The following is a 19,209-nucleotide window of genomic DNA, read 5'->3' on the forward strand; positions in this document are numbered from 1 at the left end:
TTACCTGCACTGATGGGAGAGTCCCTCCTGTCGGTGTAGCTAGTGTCTTCACTGAATCACTACACCAGCCACGGTAGCGGTTTATGTGTAGACAAGCCCTGAGAACAATTAACTATTGGAGCAACTTCCCTATCACTTGAATCCTTTACATCAGTGGTTCCCAACCAGGAGCACGTGTACCCCTGGGGGTACTCAGAGGGCTTCCAGGGGGTACATCAACTTATCCAGGTATTTGTCTTGTTTTACAACAGACTGCATAAATATACTACATACAATAAATAACTAACATTTCATCCAGACAGTGATTTGTTTCTCCTGCTCTATATACTAAATGCAAGTACACTATTTACATTCCAATTGATTTATTTGATCATTATATGGTAAAAAGGAGACAGGCAGCCATTTGTCAGTAATCCTGGGCTGGGACACTTTTGTATTTCTATGTCGGATTTTGTAAGCTAGTGATTTTTAAGTGAGGTGAAGCTTGGGGGTACACAAGACAAACCAGACTCCTGAAAGGGGGGCAGTCGTCTGGAAAGGTTGAGAGCCGCTGCTTTACATGACACTTGAATGTCACTTTCTTTCATATTCACCCACGAAAGCTCATGCTCCAAAACGTCTGTTAGTCTATAAGGTGCCACAGGGCTCTTTGCTGCTTTCTTAAAGCCATTCTCTGGCTCGCCCGGAAGCTCTTGGGCAGGAGGGAGGAAGAATTGGGTGAAGTTCTCTGGCCCTTTGTTTGGCAGCAGGTCCAACTAGAAGACGATCAAGGTCCCTTCTATCCTTGGAATCTATAAAAAACCATGGTTGGATTATCTGGGAGGCCCAAGAGACCAATGGGAGTTTTGCCATTGATTCCTCCCCGGGTTTCTCAAAATCCAGATCGGGTTGTTCCTTATTAAACAATGTAAGTGGCGGACTGGGGGGGGGGGGGGGTTGAGGAAGTTTCAGAGAGATGGCGACCCTGCAGCGACCCCAGAACTTATCTCCAGTGCCCCATAGGCAGAGCCCCAACGTCTGGACCTTTCAGGGGTCAGGGTGTCTCCAGCTGCCTGGGCAGAGCCATGTCTGTGCGTTCTTGGACGGGTAACTCCAAAGCCAGGCCAATCTGATCGGTGTCTAAAGTCAATAACACGGGGGCCTGCTGCCAAGAGCGAGTAGGAACAGCTGGATTTTTCTTTTAGGCGGCAAATTTATTAACGAGGGGAAAGGGAGTGAATTTTGCCATAAAGAAATATGGGAAACGGTCTGGACCAAATCTCGCTCTCCATTCAGCGTGCGCCTCTGTCCCACTCAGATATAAAACCGAGTCTGACGGTGGTTGCTTCCTCCAGGTTGAAGAGGGGGAGGGATGGTTACAGTCGTAAACTCCTAAATTGCATGTGTAGGGTTCCTCATTAAGGTATGTATGCCTGGAAGCCTCGCTGCGGTTCCCCCCGCCACCCCACTCGCCTCGCAAAAGTGACACACTTTTTTTCCAGATATTGTCAGCGGGAGGAAAGTGAAATCAAGGGAAATAATTTCCTCGTTTTATTTATATTTATGTGATTAAATGTTCATGTTATTTATTAAAAGGATTTTCTGTGTCTTTTCGAACCTCGAAAACTAAGAGCAAATTAATTTCCGAAACATATTTCTTCCCCTAAGATTTGTTTGTTTCTTTTAAGGGAAAATGCACCAAAACTTTATTAAATTACCTATTTTTAGCAAATACTTTTTCTATTTCTACGTGGCAAGATCTGTGCAGACAAAACTCAACAGATCGCTGCATTTTAATGCCTCAAAACGTGGTGTGCTTAATGCTCGTGTTGTCTAGTTTGTTTTAGAAGTCATGGGCCAGATCCTCAGCATGTAAACCACCCTAGCTCCATTGACTCACACAGCAGATGTTTAAATGCAGCAGTTGCGCTTTCTCCACATACACACCCATATGCAGGACATTTTTAAAAAAATCAAAATCACCCCATCTTCTTGTAAAGGATCCTGCTCTCAGCAAAGTTGGAGTAGCTGCTACCAAACAAAGCGGGGAGAAGTTGAACGCTGAGAAAAGTTGGTGCTATTCATTGTAAATTCACACCATACCTGTCGCCCTGCAAAACCAGTAGGTTGAGAAATGTCTAATGTCAATCCACAGCAATTTATGTTTGACCAGTGTGAAAAATTCTCTAACCAGGGAGCTAGACAGCGGTTGTTTCTCTGCGAACAGTTTGGGATGAAGGTGTGTTTCCCCTGAAAGCAGAAATGAAAGTAGATAAGGTTCAGGTTTATTTAACTAGCGCTTTTTTCAGCATAACCAAAAGGTGAAAAGAATTATGTGTGTTTACAAAAAAACCATGCAAGGAAGTCAGAGCCTGGGCTATGAGCGGTGCTGAGGTCTTTCTTCATCTGTTTTTTCTAAGAAAAACTGCACAATTTTAAAGCTATTAAGAAGTAACTGAATCAGTTGGCGTTTGATTTGTGGTATTTGTTGGGGTTTTCTAGTTACTATCCTGTTAAAAGCTTTGTAATATCTGGTGAACACTGGTTGGTTTATAATGCCAGCAAAAATAAATTGGGGGAAAGAGAGGAACGATGAGAAAATAGGAACAATAAAAGTGAAGAAACACATGAGAAAAAGCAAAAAATAAACCGTATACAACGATCCTTTCCCTGTGTTCTCCTGCTTTGGAAAAAAACCCAAGTTGTTATTAAATTCAGGACAAATGTTGACGTTAATTCTGTTTCCGCTGTGTTGGCTTTACTTTTATTGAGAAAAAATATTACTTTTTAATTAATTTTATCGCTGGAGTTGTTAGAACTGCAAACATGAGAATAATAATCATTTGAAAGAAAAACACCTTGAAATAAGAAATACGAATAACTACTTTAAGGGGGAACTTTTGCTGCTGTAATTTATTGGAAGGGGGGCGAATATTATTAAATTGTCTGTCCAGATTCTCTCTGAAATGCATCAATTCTGATATTGCGGTATAATCCAATGACTGTTTATTTTGTGTTCCTGAATTATTAACGCCAGGTTTTCATTATCAGAAGGGTTGACTGGGTTATTTCTGTGATTTTCTCCCCACTACGTTTATTAAGTTTCAATTGATTTCAGACACGTCCTTCTGCTCCCCAAAAATGAGCATTTCACACTCGAAACTCCTTAATTTCTTTGGGAAAGATTAGCTGCATTTGGCATCCTGGATAAATTATTAACGTGTGTGCTGAGAGTTGCAAAGGAAGCGGATATTAAAGGTCTCGGGAGTGGGACAGTCGTTTTGCATTTGAATCTATTTGTAAGAACTGAAGATGCTGTTTTTCCCCCCTCAAACAGCATCCGCGAAAGTTACTTCAGCCCTGAGTCCACACCAAGAGAAAGCAGTTTATAGAATGAGTAAAGTTATAGAGATGGACTGACCTACCCCCGCGCCCCTGCAGCCAGTGCGGACCCCCTTCGTGGTCTCGCTTCGTTCGGTCTACTTGTACATTTCATTCAAGTAGTTAGTAGTTTTCAGAGGAAATTTACCTTTGCATCATTTCTCTATTGGAGGGAGCGAGCGAGAGGCTCTGATCTGCGGCCTGGGAGCTGAGTTAAAACTTCGCAGAGAGGAGAAAGTCTGCAATAGATCCATCAGTCCCTAATCCGTGTCCCCGCACCCTGACTCTCTCTGATGGCTGGGTGGCGGACGCTTGTTATTAAAGGTATTGGATGCGAGTCAACAAGCAGCTTCTAATCTGAGGAGATCAAGAAAGTTATCCAACTTGGAAAGGACATTAAACCCAAGTAAGAAATGAGTATGTCTCTCTCTCTCGCGGAGGCGAAAGCGGCCGGTCTGCTGGGAAAACTGGCTTCTGAAGTCTTTCAATTACCCAAACCCTTGAAAGATAAAAGGAGCCAGTTAAAATCCAAGTCTGGGGCTCTGCGTTGTATTTTCAGATCCTGCCCGCGCTGTAATAACCAACAAACTAACTAATCCAAAACGGTGCGCTTTGACTTCCCTGGAGATTAGTCAAGCTAGCAGTGGGGTGTTTTTTAAGGTTTTAATTGTTTTAAAGGCCAACGAACAATGTTTAAAGCAGATTTTAAAACAAACAAACAAATTTTTGATTTTTCAGATTCGTTGTGAATGAAAAAGTTACAAGAAATCTCCCTTTAATGCAACCTCGCTGTTTGGCTTCATGGGGCTACACGCCTGGGGAATACAACGAAGACACGTATTTGCAGATATTCTTGCAAATGACATTCAGCCCCTCTCTGCCCGAGTTCTCCTGATCCCTGTTTGTGACCGGCCCGATGAGCTAGGTATTGTTTGCCAGAATGTCTCTTGTTTCGCACTGAGATGGCAGTAGCAGCTCGTAGCCAAAGCCAGGCGCTGTAGACACAGATCTCCCTGCTCTGGAGGCTGTAAGGAAAGGAGAGAAGTGTGAACCCCAGGGCAGGTGAACAGTTCTGCCAGCACTGGCACTGGGAGGAGTTTTCACCATCATCTTCCAAACGCCCCTTTTAGCATTGGCATCATTAACCTTAATCAGGGTTAATGATTAATGATGCCGGGGGGAGCTGCCACTCCGCTCTATAACAATAGATTCACCCCCACGTGTGCCAATGTCTGTGGCTGGCTCCCTAGCAGAAAGAGAGTCCTTCTTGCGCGCTCCCAGTTAGGGGATGGAAACTAATAGCATATGACCTCAGGTGATCAGTCACGTGACCTGAGGAGTGAACTTTTCATGAGCAATGCATTGGCGACAATTGGTTTGGTGTGAAACATGAATGGGACATTTGTGCAGAAAGCAGGAATCTGGGGCAGGCTGGCAGATAATCCCTGAGCCCAAGAGAAGGGGTGTTCACCCCGCCATCAGGGAGCCCCAAAGACACGCCTAGAAGGAGCCTCTGAAATGTTCCCTTCTGTGTGTGTAAGAAAAACCAAGAGGACTTTGCAACTATTGTGGTGACTCTAAAGCGACTGGCCACAGACCTGGTGGCAGCAAAGACCCCAGGGTCCCACAGACACGGGTGACCGATCAGAAATATCTGCAACAAATCTGCACAGAACTGGACAGCTGCCCATTTTTTTAAAATACGCCCCACTCTGCCCACGCAACAGCAACAAGAAATCCTTCCATAACGAGCCCGTCCTTGAGAACCCAGGGATCGCGTCCCAATAACCCACACGCCGAACTGAAAGAATGTTTCGAAGTCCAGGACATTTGCCAGCGATGTGACTGTCTCTGTGCCCTAAGCGGGGCGCGATTCGGTTTGTGCTGCTCTTTCACCTCAGCCAGAGTCCAGCTCTTCCTAGAAGTTTGCAGGTGCGTCGGGGCTGATTGAAGCGGCTGCGGAGAAGCGTGTTTTGGGGTTTTCGTTATCGATGGGTTGGATGACAGAAAATATTGGCAGCAGGCGAATATGGAAGACCTGGCAACGTAGTGAGTGGGCCAGGGACCATGTCAATCAACCCAGGAGGCGGTGTCACGCTGGTTAGCAGCCCTCTGCCAGGCCGGGAGGGCTAAACCTGTGGATGGCTGAGGGCTTTACAATGAGCACAGAAAAGGTGCCCTGAACTTATGGTGCTAAGTGCAGTAAAACATCATCACAAGCCCCCGGGGCTGCAGTGGGCCTGATCCTCCCGCTGCCTGATGGTGTTTAATTCATTAAGAACCTGGAGATTTCTGCCCCTTGACGCTGCCAAGGTGCCAGGAGATGAATGAACTTTGAGGCTGTCCCACCTACAGCTGCCCCAAGCCCCTGGGCGGCCAGCAGAAGCCATCTCATTAAATGCAGTTAATCCTCCTGGACCCGCGCGCTTCTCATGTCCTGATGGTCCTTGGTGGGCTCCGTCTCCCATAGCCTGGCGGGGGCAGGGGCACAGCCCCTCTCTGCCGGGATATTACGCGCCTGCTTCATACCTAGAATCAGCACCAGATTAGACGACGTTAAACAAAATACACCGAAGGCCGCTGCTCTGGTGTGTTTCACTTCTCAAGTGAAATGGGGGGGGGCGAAGGGGGCTGAGTTCTGGGCTCCGAGTTGGAAATTGCAGGTTGGGGGGCAGAATTCCCCCCCATTCCCGGTGAAACCTCTCCCATTAACGGAATCTCAGTAAACTTCCAAGCACAAGACTCTTTTTAAGCCAAAGGCGACTCTATTTTTAGCACAGGGGAACAATCATCGTCCAACTTTATTAAGGCAGACAGTAAAAGATCCGATCCCCCCCTCTCCTTTTTTAATTTTTATTCTGCCTCTCTATTTAAAAAAAAATCTTATAATAAAATGGGTCCCCTTCGGTCGGTCCCTTTGCCGTTCGCCCGCATGTTAAAAGAAATATTTTCTGCACATGAGCTGAACTTGCTCTGAGCGCAAGTGCGAGAGCATCAGAGTTTTGTCTTTACTTGCAGGGCGGTGTGGGGAATAATCTACAGGAGAAATGCAGCTTCTAAGGACAACAGGAAGCAAAGGAAAGAAAGTAAGCAAGCTACAGGGAACATACATGGAGCTAGGCTCGCACAAAACAGCAATTACTTGTAGCTTGTTAAATATCTACATAGCTAAAGAAACTGACCTGAAAAGAACCTGAAACTTGCATGAGATTCTGAGGGAAAATGCAAACCGTTCGAGACTTAAATATCCAAGCTTTGCAGTATTCATCGCAAAAGCAAGAAAACATTCCAGGCTAATTCCGTTCTCCAGGAAATCTTGCAAAAAAAAAAAAAGTCGTGTTATATGCTACTTTATTTACAAAGAAAACTAGTTTTCTTATCAGAGGGGATGGGAAGACACCGAATTAGGCCTGGACACATTCCAGCGGTATTTTCCTTCTGGTTGTTTGGGGGTATATATCTATTTGTAGCGGAATTTAGATCCAGAGTTAAATGCAAAATAAGTAAACCCCATGGAAGCGATTTTATATCGAGGCTGAACCTTTCCTTTCCAAATAAATCCCCATTTCCCATTCAGTTAGCTACCCGGGGCGGTGGGTACGTGTATATATTACATTTCTCTGCGTGAATCCCGGGAGTTGCTTTCAAATTAAAAATATTTATGCCGAATCTTCAACAAAAAAAAAAGAAGAAGAAGAAAAGACGGGAAAGGTGGAATCTAAATCCCTGCCCTTGGGTATCTTGTTGCTTTGTCCAGATCACTTTATAAACACTCAGTGACACCGTGCCAGGCCTGCCAGCCCCCCCCCCCTCTTCGTCCCCCAACACACACCGATTATCGAATCAAAATTCATTTTAAAATATCTGAATATAAGCGAAATCATCGCAGAGATGTGACCAATGAAAATCAGACTGCGCCCTTGAAAATATGCCTGGAAATAAGTTTTGGATTCCCCCCCCCCCCACACACACACCCCCTCTTTTATTTCTTTCTTGGAAATAATCCCCTCGCTATAGTATTCGTCCGTCCTACTCTCTGCAATTGCTCTTTTCTCCAGGTCTTGCTGCAATGTACAGCTAACTAGGGGGCTTGGGATCTGTCTCACGAGTAAGTAGAACTCACCGCAGCAGAGTTTGTGAAACTACATTGGGAGAGTTTGACTCCATCTGTATTTGTCAAAGGCCCATATCATGGGGTTGACATATTGTATTTTTATTTTAAAAATACTCTTCTGCAAAGTATCTGTTGCAAGGCCTCCCCTTAAAAATGGGACCGCTCAGACAATTTTTTAAAGAAGTAGCAATACGAAGTTAATTCAAGTCTGAAAATACTTTTTTGAAAATTTGTTCTTTGACCTAACCTGGTCATTAAACAAATTCGAATTCCTATTTCTTGTGGTAGTACCACTGAGTCTTTAAAATACATTTTGCTGGACAATAAACTGATTTCGTTTCAACCAGCAACTATGATTTTAATTATTATTCCTAGTTCTAATCATTTAGTACTGATTAGATAATGGACAGCATATACTTTGGATGGTTTAACGGTAAGATATTACATTGGATAATGGACAATATATATTTTGGTTTCTTTAACAGTAAAATACCAAATCTCGTGTACAAAGTATGGGAGATGGATATTATGTGAATTTTACTTTGTTTAGTAAAACAATAGACGTGGCCAAGAACCTTAAAGAAACAACGGTTTTGCAACAAGTGCGACACCTTCCTCACTTGAAAAAAATATAGGTGTAACATTGTATTTCTGATTATTTTTTTTTATAAGTGCTTCGAGTGGTTAGGAGGTCTGGTGTCATTATTAAGAGAGTTTGAAAAGCAGATGTGTTCGGGTTTTAAAATCAGGTTATTTTCAAACGAAAAGTCAAACATAAGAAGAGGAAATTCTGAATTGTGAAAACTTATTCAAAACCAGATGCAGCTTTTATCATTATTATTAAAAAAAAACCTCCTTGTCTAAATACGATTTTTCCTGCTCCGGTGTTGATTTTCTGTGTGCATGTGAGTGTGTGTTTCTTTGACATTCAGGATTTTTTTCTCCTATCCGAAGCTCTTACAAACTTTTACAGAGATTAACTTCTTAGAAACCACATTTCAGCTAGCTCCGCCATTCACTTCTGCGTGCATTGAGCAAGGAATTGAGAGAGTTATTGACACTTTAAAGCGCACCACTAATATCGGTGTGTTTGTATCTTAAACATGAGACCCGAAGACGAGCTCTGGGTAAACTGGGAAGCTTGGCTCTCTCTCGCCAACAGAAGTTGGTCCAATAAAAGATATTACCTCACCCACCTTGTCTCTCTGTAACTAAACAGTAACTCAAGCGGCTTTTAATACGCATTCTGCACAGAGGACTTTTACCCACAAAAAAACAAAACCAACAAACCAAACACTTGTTATTCCAATGCATCTTTTAAACAAAAATCCACGTATTTCTGCTTCCTTCCCCCCATTTTGAGATCTCCTTTCCTTATTTCTTTTATTTCCCCCTTGGCACTGGTTTTTGCTGGTTTCGCATATGCAGTTATCTCTGTTTCTCCTACACGCACCTCCACGCCTCACGTCTGTGTCTTTCCCGATTGCAGAGGGCTACATTTGTATATTTCATCTCAGAGATCTAAATCCAACGTTGGATAATTTTGCATTCTTTATTGTATGTCCCAAGCTAGCCACCGCTCTAATTTCCCCAAGCATCTGTGGAGGGAAGGGTCTGTTAAAATGGAAATCAGTGAGAGATCACCTCTAAAAAGGTAATAGCAGCACAGAAGAGCTTTGTCTGACCAAAGGGACAGGTCAGCGTGTGTCCAGTTTGTGAAGGGAGCTAACAAAAATCGTGAGCATTTAGAGTGCGCATGAACAGATGCGCACATGTGGCTGTGTCTGGTTACATTCATAATGAGGGTTTGAAAACAAGTGACTGTAAAATGACCTTAGACTTCCATCTCGGTCTCCCTCGATGGGTTCCATGTCACATTTGCTAGTTTGCCAGTCAAACTCTGATGTTTGTAACCCGCTGGAGCTGCAAACTCCTGGGATCTGAAAATCCAACCGGGGTCTTTCCTTACCCCGCTCGAGGGTCAGAGATTTGGCCATCGGAACTTGGAGCTGTTGGTTGTTTTGATGATACAGCCTGAGGGCAGAGCTTGCTTTGGCTCTGGCACTCACAGGAATCAAAACATATTTGGGTCAGTAAACTAGGCAGACATAACTGGAAGGCAGGCAGGGATCAGCTATGCTGAGAAAGAAGGTGTCATTTGTACGCAGTCACTTTGGTGATCAACACTTGAATGATTTACACCTTATACTTTAATTATATTCTTATGACAGGTGGCATTTGGCTGGACTAAAGTTAGCAGAGGTCAGCCAAGACTAAATGTCCCTTGATTAATCCTCAAACACAGCAGCACTATCTGTAATGCCTCTGGCATCTACTGGGGATAGCAGAAGTGAAGCCCCAAATGAATTGATAATGGATCTAAAGTGGGGGGAGGTCAGAAGAAATTCTTGCCCCCCTTCAGAAATAGACCCGGGCAGCTGCAGGAGGAGTGGCAGAAAAATACAAAGACACCCCCACTCTGTAAAAAGAAAAGACCTGGTGACTATTTCATTAGCTCTTTGGAAGCAGAATGTATCGCCTGCCCCTATTATCTGGGAAGGAGGGGAGGAGGAAGCAACACACGCACTCACCAAAACATATCGCAAAAAGCAACACAAACCCCCATGTCCCTCAATCTCTCTGCTGGAGAGAAGCAGCCCCACGCCTGCCCCTTGTCCTTGGGACTGCTTAGATCCGGCAGCCTGGAGACTGCCGGAAATTAATACTCGCATAGCCAACCCCCTTGGACACCTTTCATTCTAATCCCAGCGAAAGGTTTCCGCTGGGAGGCAGCGATAGAGGCTGTGACCCTGTCTCCTCGGTTCTGCCTGCGCGCTGGGAAATAGTCCACATAAGCAAAGAGACTCTGCTGTTCCAATCAGGGGGGAAGCCAGCACCGCTCCTTCCTGCTTCAAACGTAAGGCAAGGGCTGTGTCAGAATCCCACTGCTCCCACCACCAGTCTCGCACAGGATTTTTTTTAACTCTTCCCTCCTCTTGAAATGTGCAAACTCAACACGACCAATAAGGAAGAGGGGATTTAACATGACAGGAGGCTTTTTTTTCCCCTAAGCCAATTTGCATCACAAGTTCGCTGGGAGGAGGTAAACCCACAGGGAACGAGTGTTGGTTAAACGTTCTTCCAGTTCTAAGCAGCTGCGAGGATAAGGGGAAAGCGGACTCTTTCTAAATTATGAATTATTCTTATTACTGCTACTGCATTGCTGGCTTGATTTCTTTGTCCCCAGTGAGGAAAAGAATTGTTGACCTCCCAACACACTTATGAAATCACAACCCACGCGTGCCTCTGCCTGGTCACTAGCTGTGAAATCACCTGTCTGAGGGAGCGGGCAGGGGAACACAAGGGAGGGGAGCTGTTATTTTCTTTTCTGCAAGTTGCTTCAGATGGCAATATTGCTATTTCAAAGTTACCCAGGTTCAGGCCTCCAAAGCCAGCTGTGGTCTAATGAGATAGATCCCTGGGTAAGAAGTTACATAACATAAGAGACCTAGGAATGGCTACACTGGGTCAGACCAATGGTCCGTCTTGCCCAGTATCCTGACAATGCCAGATGCTTCAGGGAGAATGAAAAGAACAGGGCAATAATCAAGTGATCCATCCCCTGCAGTCCAGTCCCAGCATCTGGCAGCCAGAGACTTGGCCACCTTAGCAGGACTTAGCCTGCATGAATGTATTTCATTCGTTTCTGAACCCATTTATACTTTTGGCCTTCACAACATCCCCTGGCAAGGAGTTCCACAGGTTGACTGTGCCTTGTGTGAAGGACTTTTTTTTTAAACCTGCTGCCTATTAATTTCATTGTGTGACCCTCTAGGTCTTGTGTTATGAAGAGTAAATAACACTTCCCTATTCACTTTCTCCACACCAGTCATGATTTTATAGACTTCCGTCCTATCCCCCCTTAGTCATCTATTTCCAAGCTGAAAAGTCCCAGTCTTTTTAATCTCTCTGCATACAGAAGCCGTTCGATCCCCCTAATCATTTTTGGTGCCCTTTTCTGAACCTTTTCCAATTCCAATATATCTGTTCTGAGATGGGGTGACCAGATCTGCACACAGTATTCACGGTGTGGTACCAGGGATTTACATAGTGGCATTAGGATATTTTCTCTCTATTCTTTTCCTAATGGTTCCCAACATTCTGGTCGCTTTTTTCACTGACGCTGCACGTTGAGTGGATGATTTCCGAGAACTACCCACAATGACTCCAAGATCTCTTTCCTGAGTGGTAACAGTTAATTTAGACCCCCATCATTTTGTATGTATAGTTGGGATGATGTTTTCCAACGTGCATTACTTTGCATTTATCAACATTGAATTTCATCTGCCATTTTGTTGCCCAGTCACCCAGTTCTGTGAGATCCCTTTGTAGCGCGTCACAGTCCGCTTTGGACTTAACTATCTGGAGTAGTTTCCTATCGTCTGCAAACTTGTCACCTCAACCTTTTCCTAGATTGCTTAGGAGACCCGAGTTCTGTTCCGGGCTCTACCGCTGGATGACTTTGGCTAGTCAACTCTGTGTCCTTAATTCTCCCTAAACATTGCTTATGCGCCTTCATAAAGTGCTTTGCGAGCTACAGAGGAAAAGGCACCGTAGGGATGCAAATCTACATCTACTAGGATCCTTCGCTCATTGGAAGCCTCTCAGCGTCACAATTCCTTTGCTTTAACACACTTTTTCTTTCCAAACTTCTTCACAGGGTGACTCAGGTTTGATCAGCCCCAGGAGCGCTGCCTTGCTCCTAACCCCACCAGGAGACCCACGGAATGAGGCCCACATCCTGCCCCCTTACAAGGAACGATCGTTTTAACCCTGACCTCACTGGGAGCAAGATGAAGCCATCCAAGTCCTGGGTGTGCGCCTGGGGTCATGAGACGTGGCCAGAGAAGTCGGGTTCCCGGACCAGGGGTGGGGAAGGAATAATCTCTAAGCACTAAAAAGAGGAAGGGTCCTTGTTTTCTTTGCAGATCTAAAGAGGGGGATTTGGGGGCTATTTGTGGGGGATGCATCAAACGGGTTGTTTTAAGGTGAACTCCGTGGGAAGGAAGGAAATAATAGAAGATGTAAAAGGCCCGGGGCTCTGATCCTGGCACCTTTACCCGAGGAAAATCCCACTGGAGAAAATCCAGGTTGGGCTTTGTGAGTCAGGCAGCGCCAGGATCTGTAGTGGACGCTTCAGACCACGCCACCCCCCGTGCACACACCCGCGCGTGCCGTGGGGTATTAGACACCATGCCAGCTGGAGCCACGCGGTGCTGCCCGGGCTGCCTATGGGAAAGCCGGATCACGCTCAACTTCAGCATCATTGTCACCGGGTTGGACCAGCCAGTCACAAGAGCAGGAAAAGAGCCGCTCGCTCGGCCCCGGCCACCCCGCCTTTGTCTAGCCAGCCCAGGGTCAGCAGCGAGATGTTTTCACCTGCCTAGGCAGGCTAAGATCTGAATCAGCGCGGCGCGCAGGTAGATGATACCTAAGAGGCAGCAAGCCCATGGGGGTTCAGGCCTTTCGCTTGGCTTGTCTCCTAGACAAGCGCAGGCAGATCCCCAGGATTCGGCAGAGGAGTCAGTCAGTCAGTCAGTCCGAGTTATTGTTGTTATTATTCGGATTGCTCGATCTAAAGGAGAAATATGGACCACTCAATATTTTAGCTTTATTCAAAATAAAAATATCCTAGAAAGTAAAACTGTATCTGGGGGGTTGTGTTTCTATGTGTACATGAGAGAAGGGGGGGGGGGTGTGAACACGGGCATGAATGTCCCATATCAGAAACCCGCTCCGCCTATTTAAAGGATGGTTTCCCGTGTACGGGTCTGTGGGCCAGAGAAGGCACCGCCGGGAGTGGTTCAGGGAGCCAGGGCCCGTTTAAAGTTCTCGCTTTGTCTCTTTTCTGGAATGACGCCTCTGGCACCCCCGGCTGAGTTCGCTATAAAATCGGATCCTGTCACTTTGGAAAATAACGCAGAGGGAAGGAGAGGGGTAAAGTCTCCGATTGGTTCGGATATGTTGAAATCACGAAGTAAAGCAAAACAACTCAACCTCCCAGCAAAGCCAAGAAGCCCAGAGGTTTCGAATCAATGTAATTCTCGCCCCCACCCCCATCGCCGCGCAGTATTTGCTATGATGAATAACCCAATATAGGCCTTTAAAAATAGGTCACTGCATAAAGAGACTCCCAGAGAGCAATAAAAAAAACGGGAGGGGGCCGCTTTAAGAAGAGAAGCCATTTGCCTCTTCTGTATTTGTTTGCCGTGTGCGTCAAGGTGAAGAGACCAAGACAGGGCAGGATCCTGTGCCTCGCCTGCCGCTGCAGGACCCGTCGTTCCTTCTGATTTACACCAGACGTGACTCACGTCCCCGGTACAGATGGGGGGAGGGGGTAAACGAGCCAGTGACTCCAGCCAATGCCACTTCCCTGGCTTTTCTTGGGACCGGAACGTGTTGTGCAGGAGCCGATCAATATTTGCTGTTGGGATCAAACTCCATTTTCACAAAAGCAGCATAAATTCCAGGGTGTTTATATCTGGGGGGGGGGGCACTGCTGAGATTATTGAATTTTAGCTTCATGGACATGAAGTTTTAGGAACAGATCATAATGTATTTATTTTAAAGGGGGCATTAGCCATTGGAATGATATATTCCCTCTAGCCGGGGTCTTCGGGCTTCAGCTCGAAAAATAAAATATTTTTTTAAATCACTTGAAACCGTTTGCGAATGGCTTTCACAGCATCTAACTATATTCAAAATTCCAGGTGGACAATGCAAAACTAAATAGCAAATTGCCAGTAAATATAATGGATTAATCCTGCAAAGGGAGCCCCTCTTCTGTACCAATTAGCTAACTACACCGAGAAACACTCCTATTTCTGTAGGACCGCTGCTCCTGTGTTTACAAACAAAGGGCCTTGAAAAGGTTTAATTAACATTCACCAACACCTCCTCCCACTTTTCTCTTCCTAACCTGTGGTTAGTCAGATCGATTATTTGTTTTCAAATTTAAAAGGCTGAGTCGGTTTTGTTTTTTGGCATTTCTATGTTACAGGAGGATGGATTTGGTCTTGTGCAGAAAGAAAAATGAATTATTAATTATTATTAATAAAAATGGTAACGGCATTTGTAACGCGTTGATTTGCTTTATCACGCGAAGAACTAATAATAAATAATAATAATAACAACAACAACAACCTAGGCAATAAAAAGTGATTTTTCTTCCTCCACTGATTTATAAGCCAGGGAAAAAAACAGATTGAAACCTACCATATCCAGTTGGCTTCCTGCTAACCTTTTTGGCAACTAACTAATCCCCTTCACTCAGGGAGCCCTTAAGAAGAGACAAATATACATAAATATGTGCCCACGTCCTGGTCTTGGGACCCAGCACTAAGAAACAACAATAATTCAGTTAAGGCTTTTGAGTAAAGCAAAAGGAAAAAGAAGGGGAGGGGGGGACACCGTGTCGGGAGCATCTGGAGGTTTTAAGGGAGATGAAATATGTCCCTGGCGCTGTTTGGTGGCCCTTTGCTCTTGAATTATAGCAGAAAAGGCTTTCGCTAGCGCTAAGGGGGAGCGGTGCATTCCTCTCTCTAGCTCCCCTGTCCTCTAGGTAGTACAGGAAATGATATACACCCCTCAAGCTTCTCCACCGCAGCCGGGCACCCACCCCGCTACGAGAATCCCAGAAGAAAACTGACCCAATTAAACCATAAAAACCTCGGAGGTGAGCGGTCGGTAGAGGAACCGCTGGACTAGGATGTGTGCATATAAACTACCCGGGAGAGCAGGCGCTCGCCATATTGTCATTAGGAGGGACAACACACACACACAGAAATACGTAAAGAACCAGTCAATATTTCAAATCAGATCTGATCTTTTCTTTACATCCGGCCCCCACCCCAACTCCACCAGCTTGTGTGAAAGCCGCAGCCCAGCAAAAGGCTCCTTCCCCGGCTCTGCAGCATAAATAAAGACATGCGGGATGTTTCAACAAATCGCTCCCAACTGCACACACAACATGGTTTATGAAATATGGGGGGAAAATACGCAGAAAGGTTGTAGATGAATTTTCTACCTTACCTGGCAACAGGATCTCCCCTTCTTTCCCTGATTACAAACAACATGGACCTGGGTTTGTTTTTAAAACTAAGAATCGTCAAAAGTAAAGGGGAAAAAAAAGAAAAGAGAAGGAATCTGGGGCGGGTGGGGGGACGCGGGTGAGTTTGGGGGTGCGGGTAGGATTCTTTTTTCACCATACTGTATTCTCCGGATGCAATCAAGCCGGGGAGTAATGTAATTTACAAATATCTATGTCCAAACAACTAGCGGGCCAGAATATGACAAGTGCATTCAGCATTATAATTCAGCCGGGCTCCACCTCCAAACCGCCTCCTAATTAATGGGGCTCGCAACCTGGCCGAGCCTGCATTGGCCAGAGAGAGAGAGAGCGCGCGAGCGAGCGAGCAGGAGGGAGCGGGCGCGAAGTGTCATTGGAGATAATTGATTACCTCCCAATCAACAATAACTTGTTAGCAATAGTCAATTACCCCGGCGCGCTCCCCCTCGGCCTCGGATTAGGGGCCGCTTGCTCGCTCCCCCCTCTCCAACGGCTCCTTGCTTGGGGGGGAGGGAAGGGAAAGTGGAGCGATTTGGGGTGTATCTTAAAATAGCAGCTGGGAAGAGGGAATCTGGGACAGGCGTGCAGCAGTGTCACCTCTCTCCGTGGCAGGACTGCAGGGATCCCTTCCCAGCCACGCCGGTTCCTGTCCCTCCTCCTGATCTTGCGCGCTGAGGCTGCTCCGGGAAGAAGACCTGTTTCTCCTCCGCTGGAGTTGGTGGTGGTGCTTTGAACTTTCTTGCCTTCGCCCTCCCCCGCCCCCCCCCCTTCCCTTCCACTTCTGCCGCCGCTGCTCGCCTGCGATTTTTGATTCCTTCGCTGGTGGGTGCAAATACGGATCGCTGCAGCGGCTCCTCACCAGACCCCAAAACAAAAGGCAAGGGGCGGGTGGGGTGGGGGGGAGAGAGAGAGAGAAACAATTTCCAGCCCAAGTCAAGCATGACTTCCAAAGAAGAAGCCAAGGCTTCCTCGGTGGAGGAGAGAAGAAGGAGCCCCCTGGATCAGCTGCCCCCTCCTGCCAATTCCAACAAGCCTCTGACCCCCTTCAGCATAGAGGACATTCTGAACAAGCCGGCCGTCAGGCGAAGTTACACCATCTGCGGGACAGCGCACCTCCTCTCCAGCACCGACAAGCACCCGCCAGCCGGCCTGCCCCTCTCCAGCCGGGCGCTCCTCTCCCAAACCTCCCCGCTCTGTGCCCTGGAGGAACTGGCCAGCAAAACCTTCAAAGGGCTGGAAGTCAGCGTCCTGCAGGCAGCTGAAGGTAAGATCCGTGGTTGTTTTTTAACACAGTCTTCCCCCTCCTCCCCCCTTCCTTTACCGGTGTGGTTGCGTTTGTGGAGAGCATCAGCGGAGAACTTCACCTGAGATGGAAACCAACCTGGAGGTTCTCTGCTTAGCGGGACACCAGAGCGATTTGCGGAAGATCGCAGGCGAAACCAGCTGGCTGGCCCTTAAGACCTCACCTTTTGAGTTTATTTGTATATAGCGCGTTTCCCTCCCTCCCTCGCCATCTCCTTCCAGAAATGGGTCTAAAGTTGCCTTCCAGGGAAAATCTGGGCACCGCAAATCAGTTGCCAGTCCTTTGTTGTGTTATCTCCTCCCCCCAAACGATACACTATTTATTGTTGTTACAGATGCGGGGACAGGGGGGAATAGGGCCTAATTCCTTCTCTCTTATTTGGGGGGGAATATTGTTAGCTCTGCTGCGTTGAATGAGCACTGGGAGAGCTCAGAGTTCGGGGTAGGTTCCCAGCACTCCTAAAGGAAGGTGGTCAGAGGTGAAAATCCAAATGACTTGTCCGTTGCTTCCAAAAATACCCCCCCCCCTCCAACTTTAATCGGCTTTGGATTCACCTTTGATTTCCTTAACGCTGCGGATCTATTTATTGTTATCCACTTCCAACTTATTGGAAGGAGAGGGCAGGGGAAGGAGTCTGTGTGTGTGACTGAACAGCCCAATATTCTCACTGTTTGCAGGAAGGGATGGGATGACTATTTTTGGCCAGAGACAAACTCCCAAGAAAAGGAGGAAGTCTAGAACCGCCTTTACAAACCACCAGATCTACGAACTGGAAAAGAGGTTTTTGTATCAGAAATACCTCTCTCCAGCCGACCGAGACCAAATCGCCCAGCAGCTGGGGCTGACCAACGCCCAGGTGATCACCTGGTTTCAGAACCGCCGAGCCAAACTCAAAAGAGACCTGGAGGAGATGAAAGCAGATGTGGAATCTGCCAAGAAACTGGGGCCCAACGCCCAGGTGGATATTGTTAGCATTTCCGAGCTGGAGCCCAATTCGGAAGGGAGAGGGAAATCGCGTTCGCTTTCTCCAACTCTACCCAAACATGGACTGGAGACCGCCAGCCACCTTCAGCTGCCTCCTGAATCCCCTCTCACAGACCAGCCCAACAGCAGTAAGGACTGCTCGGAGGATGAAGAAGATGTGGAAATTGACGTTGATGACTGAATTGTTGTGGTGGTGATGGGTATATTCCCCCCCCACACACACACACATTTTTTTCTTGTCTTCTTCTTCTTCAAAACAAAAACAAACCCAGAAACTGACAGCCACACTTCCCCACACTCCAGGGGTGGACCTGTGAAATCCTGAGCAAAGCCTGAACAGTATTCCAGAGCCATGAACTCTGGTGATAGACACTCAGCGTTGGTGGCGACTAAATAAGGCAGTTCCTTTTCAATAAAAGCAATAAGCAATAGGAAAAAAAATAATTTAAAATAGTCAATATCCCATGCCTGTCACATCAGGTAGCTTTCATCTTTGGAATGGTGCAATTATGTATGGCTTCTGTATAAATATTTAAACATATATAATGGATTTTCTTTCTTTTTTTGAGGGTATGATTTAAAAAAAATAACGATATCAATTGGTTTTGTTTATAAAGGAAAGCAGAACCTTGCAATAGAGACACCACTTCAAACAGATGTTTTGTTAGGCGGTTATTTTAAACGACTTCCAAAAATGAACCAGGTTATAGGAGATTTAAGTTAGGCTAAAATTAGCAATTTTCTTTCTTTCCTTGCATGTTTCAAATGTGCACGAAATAATTATTTTTCATTTTTACAAAAAAAATTCTTTTAAAATTTTGGAAACTAGGGGATGGGTTATACTGCAAGTTTAAAATATGTACCCTCCCAACTCCCCGCCCCGCGCCTTCAGAGCATAGATATTTGTATCCAATGCAATTTCTGCCTCATTTTACCAATTAAAAGCTATTTTTACCATTTTGTGCTATTATTGTGCTTTTATTAAAAAGCTACCTTTCGTATTTTTGATATGAAGGTGGTTACAAAAAAAATCCTAGAATTATTTTTTACTCTTTTTAGAATTTTTGCATGCTACAAAACTAAAAAAGGACAACTCCCAAGATCAAGACATTTAAATATGACGCTATAAAATTAAAAAAAAATGTACAGATTTAAAAAATGTTTTTGTTTGAATTGTAAAATTTTTTAAAGGCCTGCTATTTAAGTTACAACAGGGACAATGTTGCTTTATTTACTGTCTCTTAGAACTGTACAGATAGCTCTCTTTCCGATACAATAAAATCTTTACCATTTTAATATACTTTTAACGTTATTCTTTGT

General features: G+C 45.6%; 1 protein-coding gene and 2 long non-coding RNA genes across 4 annotated transcripts; 1 reads left to right on the plus strand and 2 right to left on the minus strand.

Moving 5' to 3' along the window:
• Positions 1-402: 402 nt before the first annotated feature.
• Positions 403-3,716, minus strand: LOC120409096. Its single transcript, XR_005601121.1, has 3 exons — positions 3,509-3,716; positions 2,083-2,229; positions 403-791 (listed from the first exon to the last, which is right to left on the minus strand). It is a non-coding gene; the product is annotated as an uncharacterized LOC120409096 (long non-coding RNA).
• A 1,235-nt stretch (positions 3,717-4,951) lies between these two features.
• On the minus strand, positions 4,952-17,042 carry LOC120409097. 2 transcript variants are annotated; one of them, XR_005601123.1, is made up of 3 exons: positions 16,984-17,042; positions 6,543-6,675; positions 4,952-5,889 (listed from the first exon to the last, which is right to left on the minus strand). It is a non-coding gene; the product is annotated as an uncharacterized LOC120409097 (long non-coding RNA). The 2 variants fall into 2 exon arrangements; XR_005601122.1 differs by lacking the exon at positions 16,984-17,042 and adding an exon at positions 16,200-16,283.
• Positions 16,152-19,005, plus strand: LBX1 (ladybird homeobox 1). Its single transcript, XM_039546536.1, has 2 exons — positions 16,152-16,866; positions 17,583-19,005. Exons 1-2 carry the CDS (start codon positions 16,542-16,544, stop codon positions 18,068-18,070), a joined length of 813 nt encoding a protein of 270 aa, XP_039402470.1. The 5' UTR covers positions 16,152-16,541; the 3' UTR covers positions 18,071-19,005.
• The last annotated feature ends 204 nt before the right edge of the window (positions 19,006-19,209 follow it).

This window comes from Mauremys reevesii, linkage group 7 (genome assembly GCF_016161935.1).
Source record: "Mauremys reevesii isolate NIE-2019 linkage group 7, ASM1616193v1, whole genome shotgun sequence".
In the NCBI taxonomy this organism is placed as follows: Eukaryota; Metazoa; Chordata; order Testudines; family Geoemydidae; genus Mauremys; species Mauremys reevesii.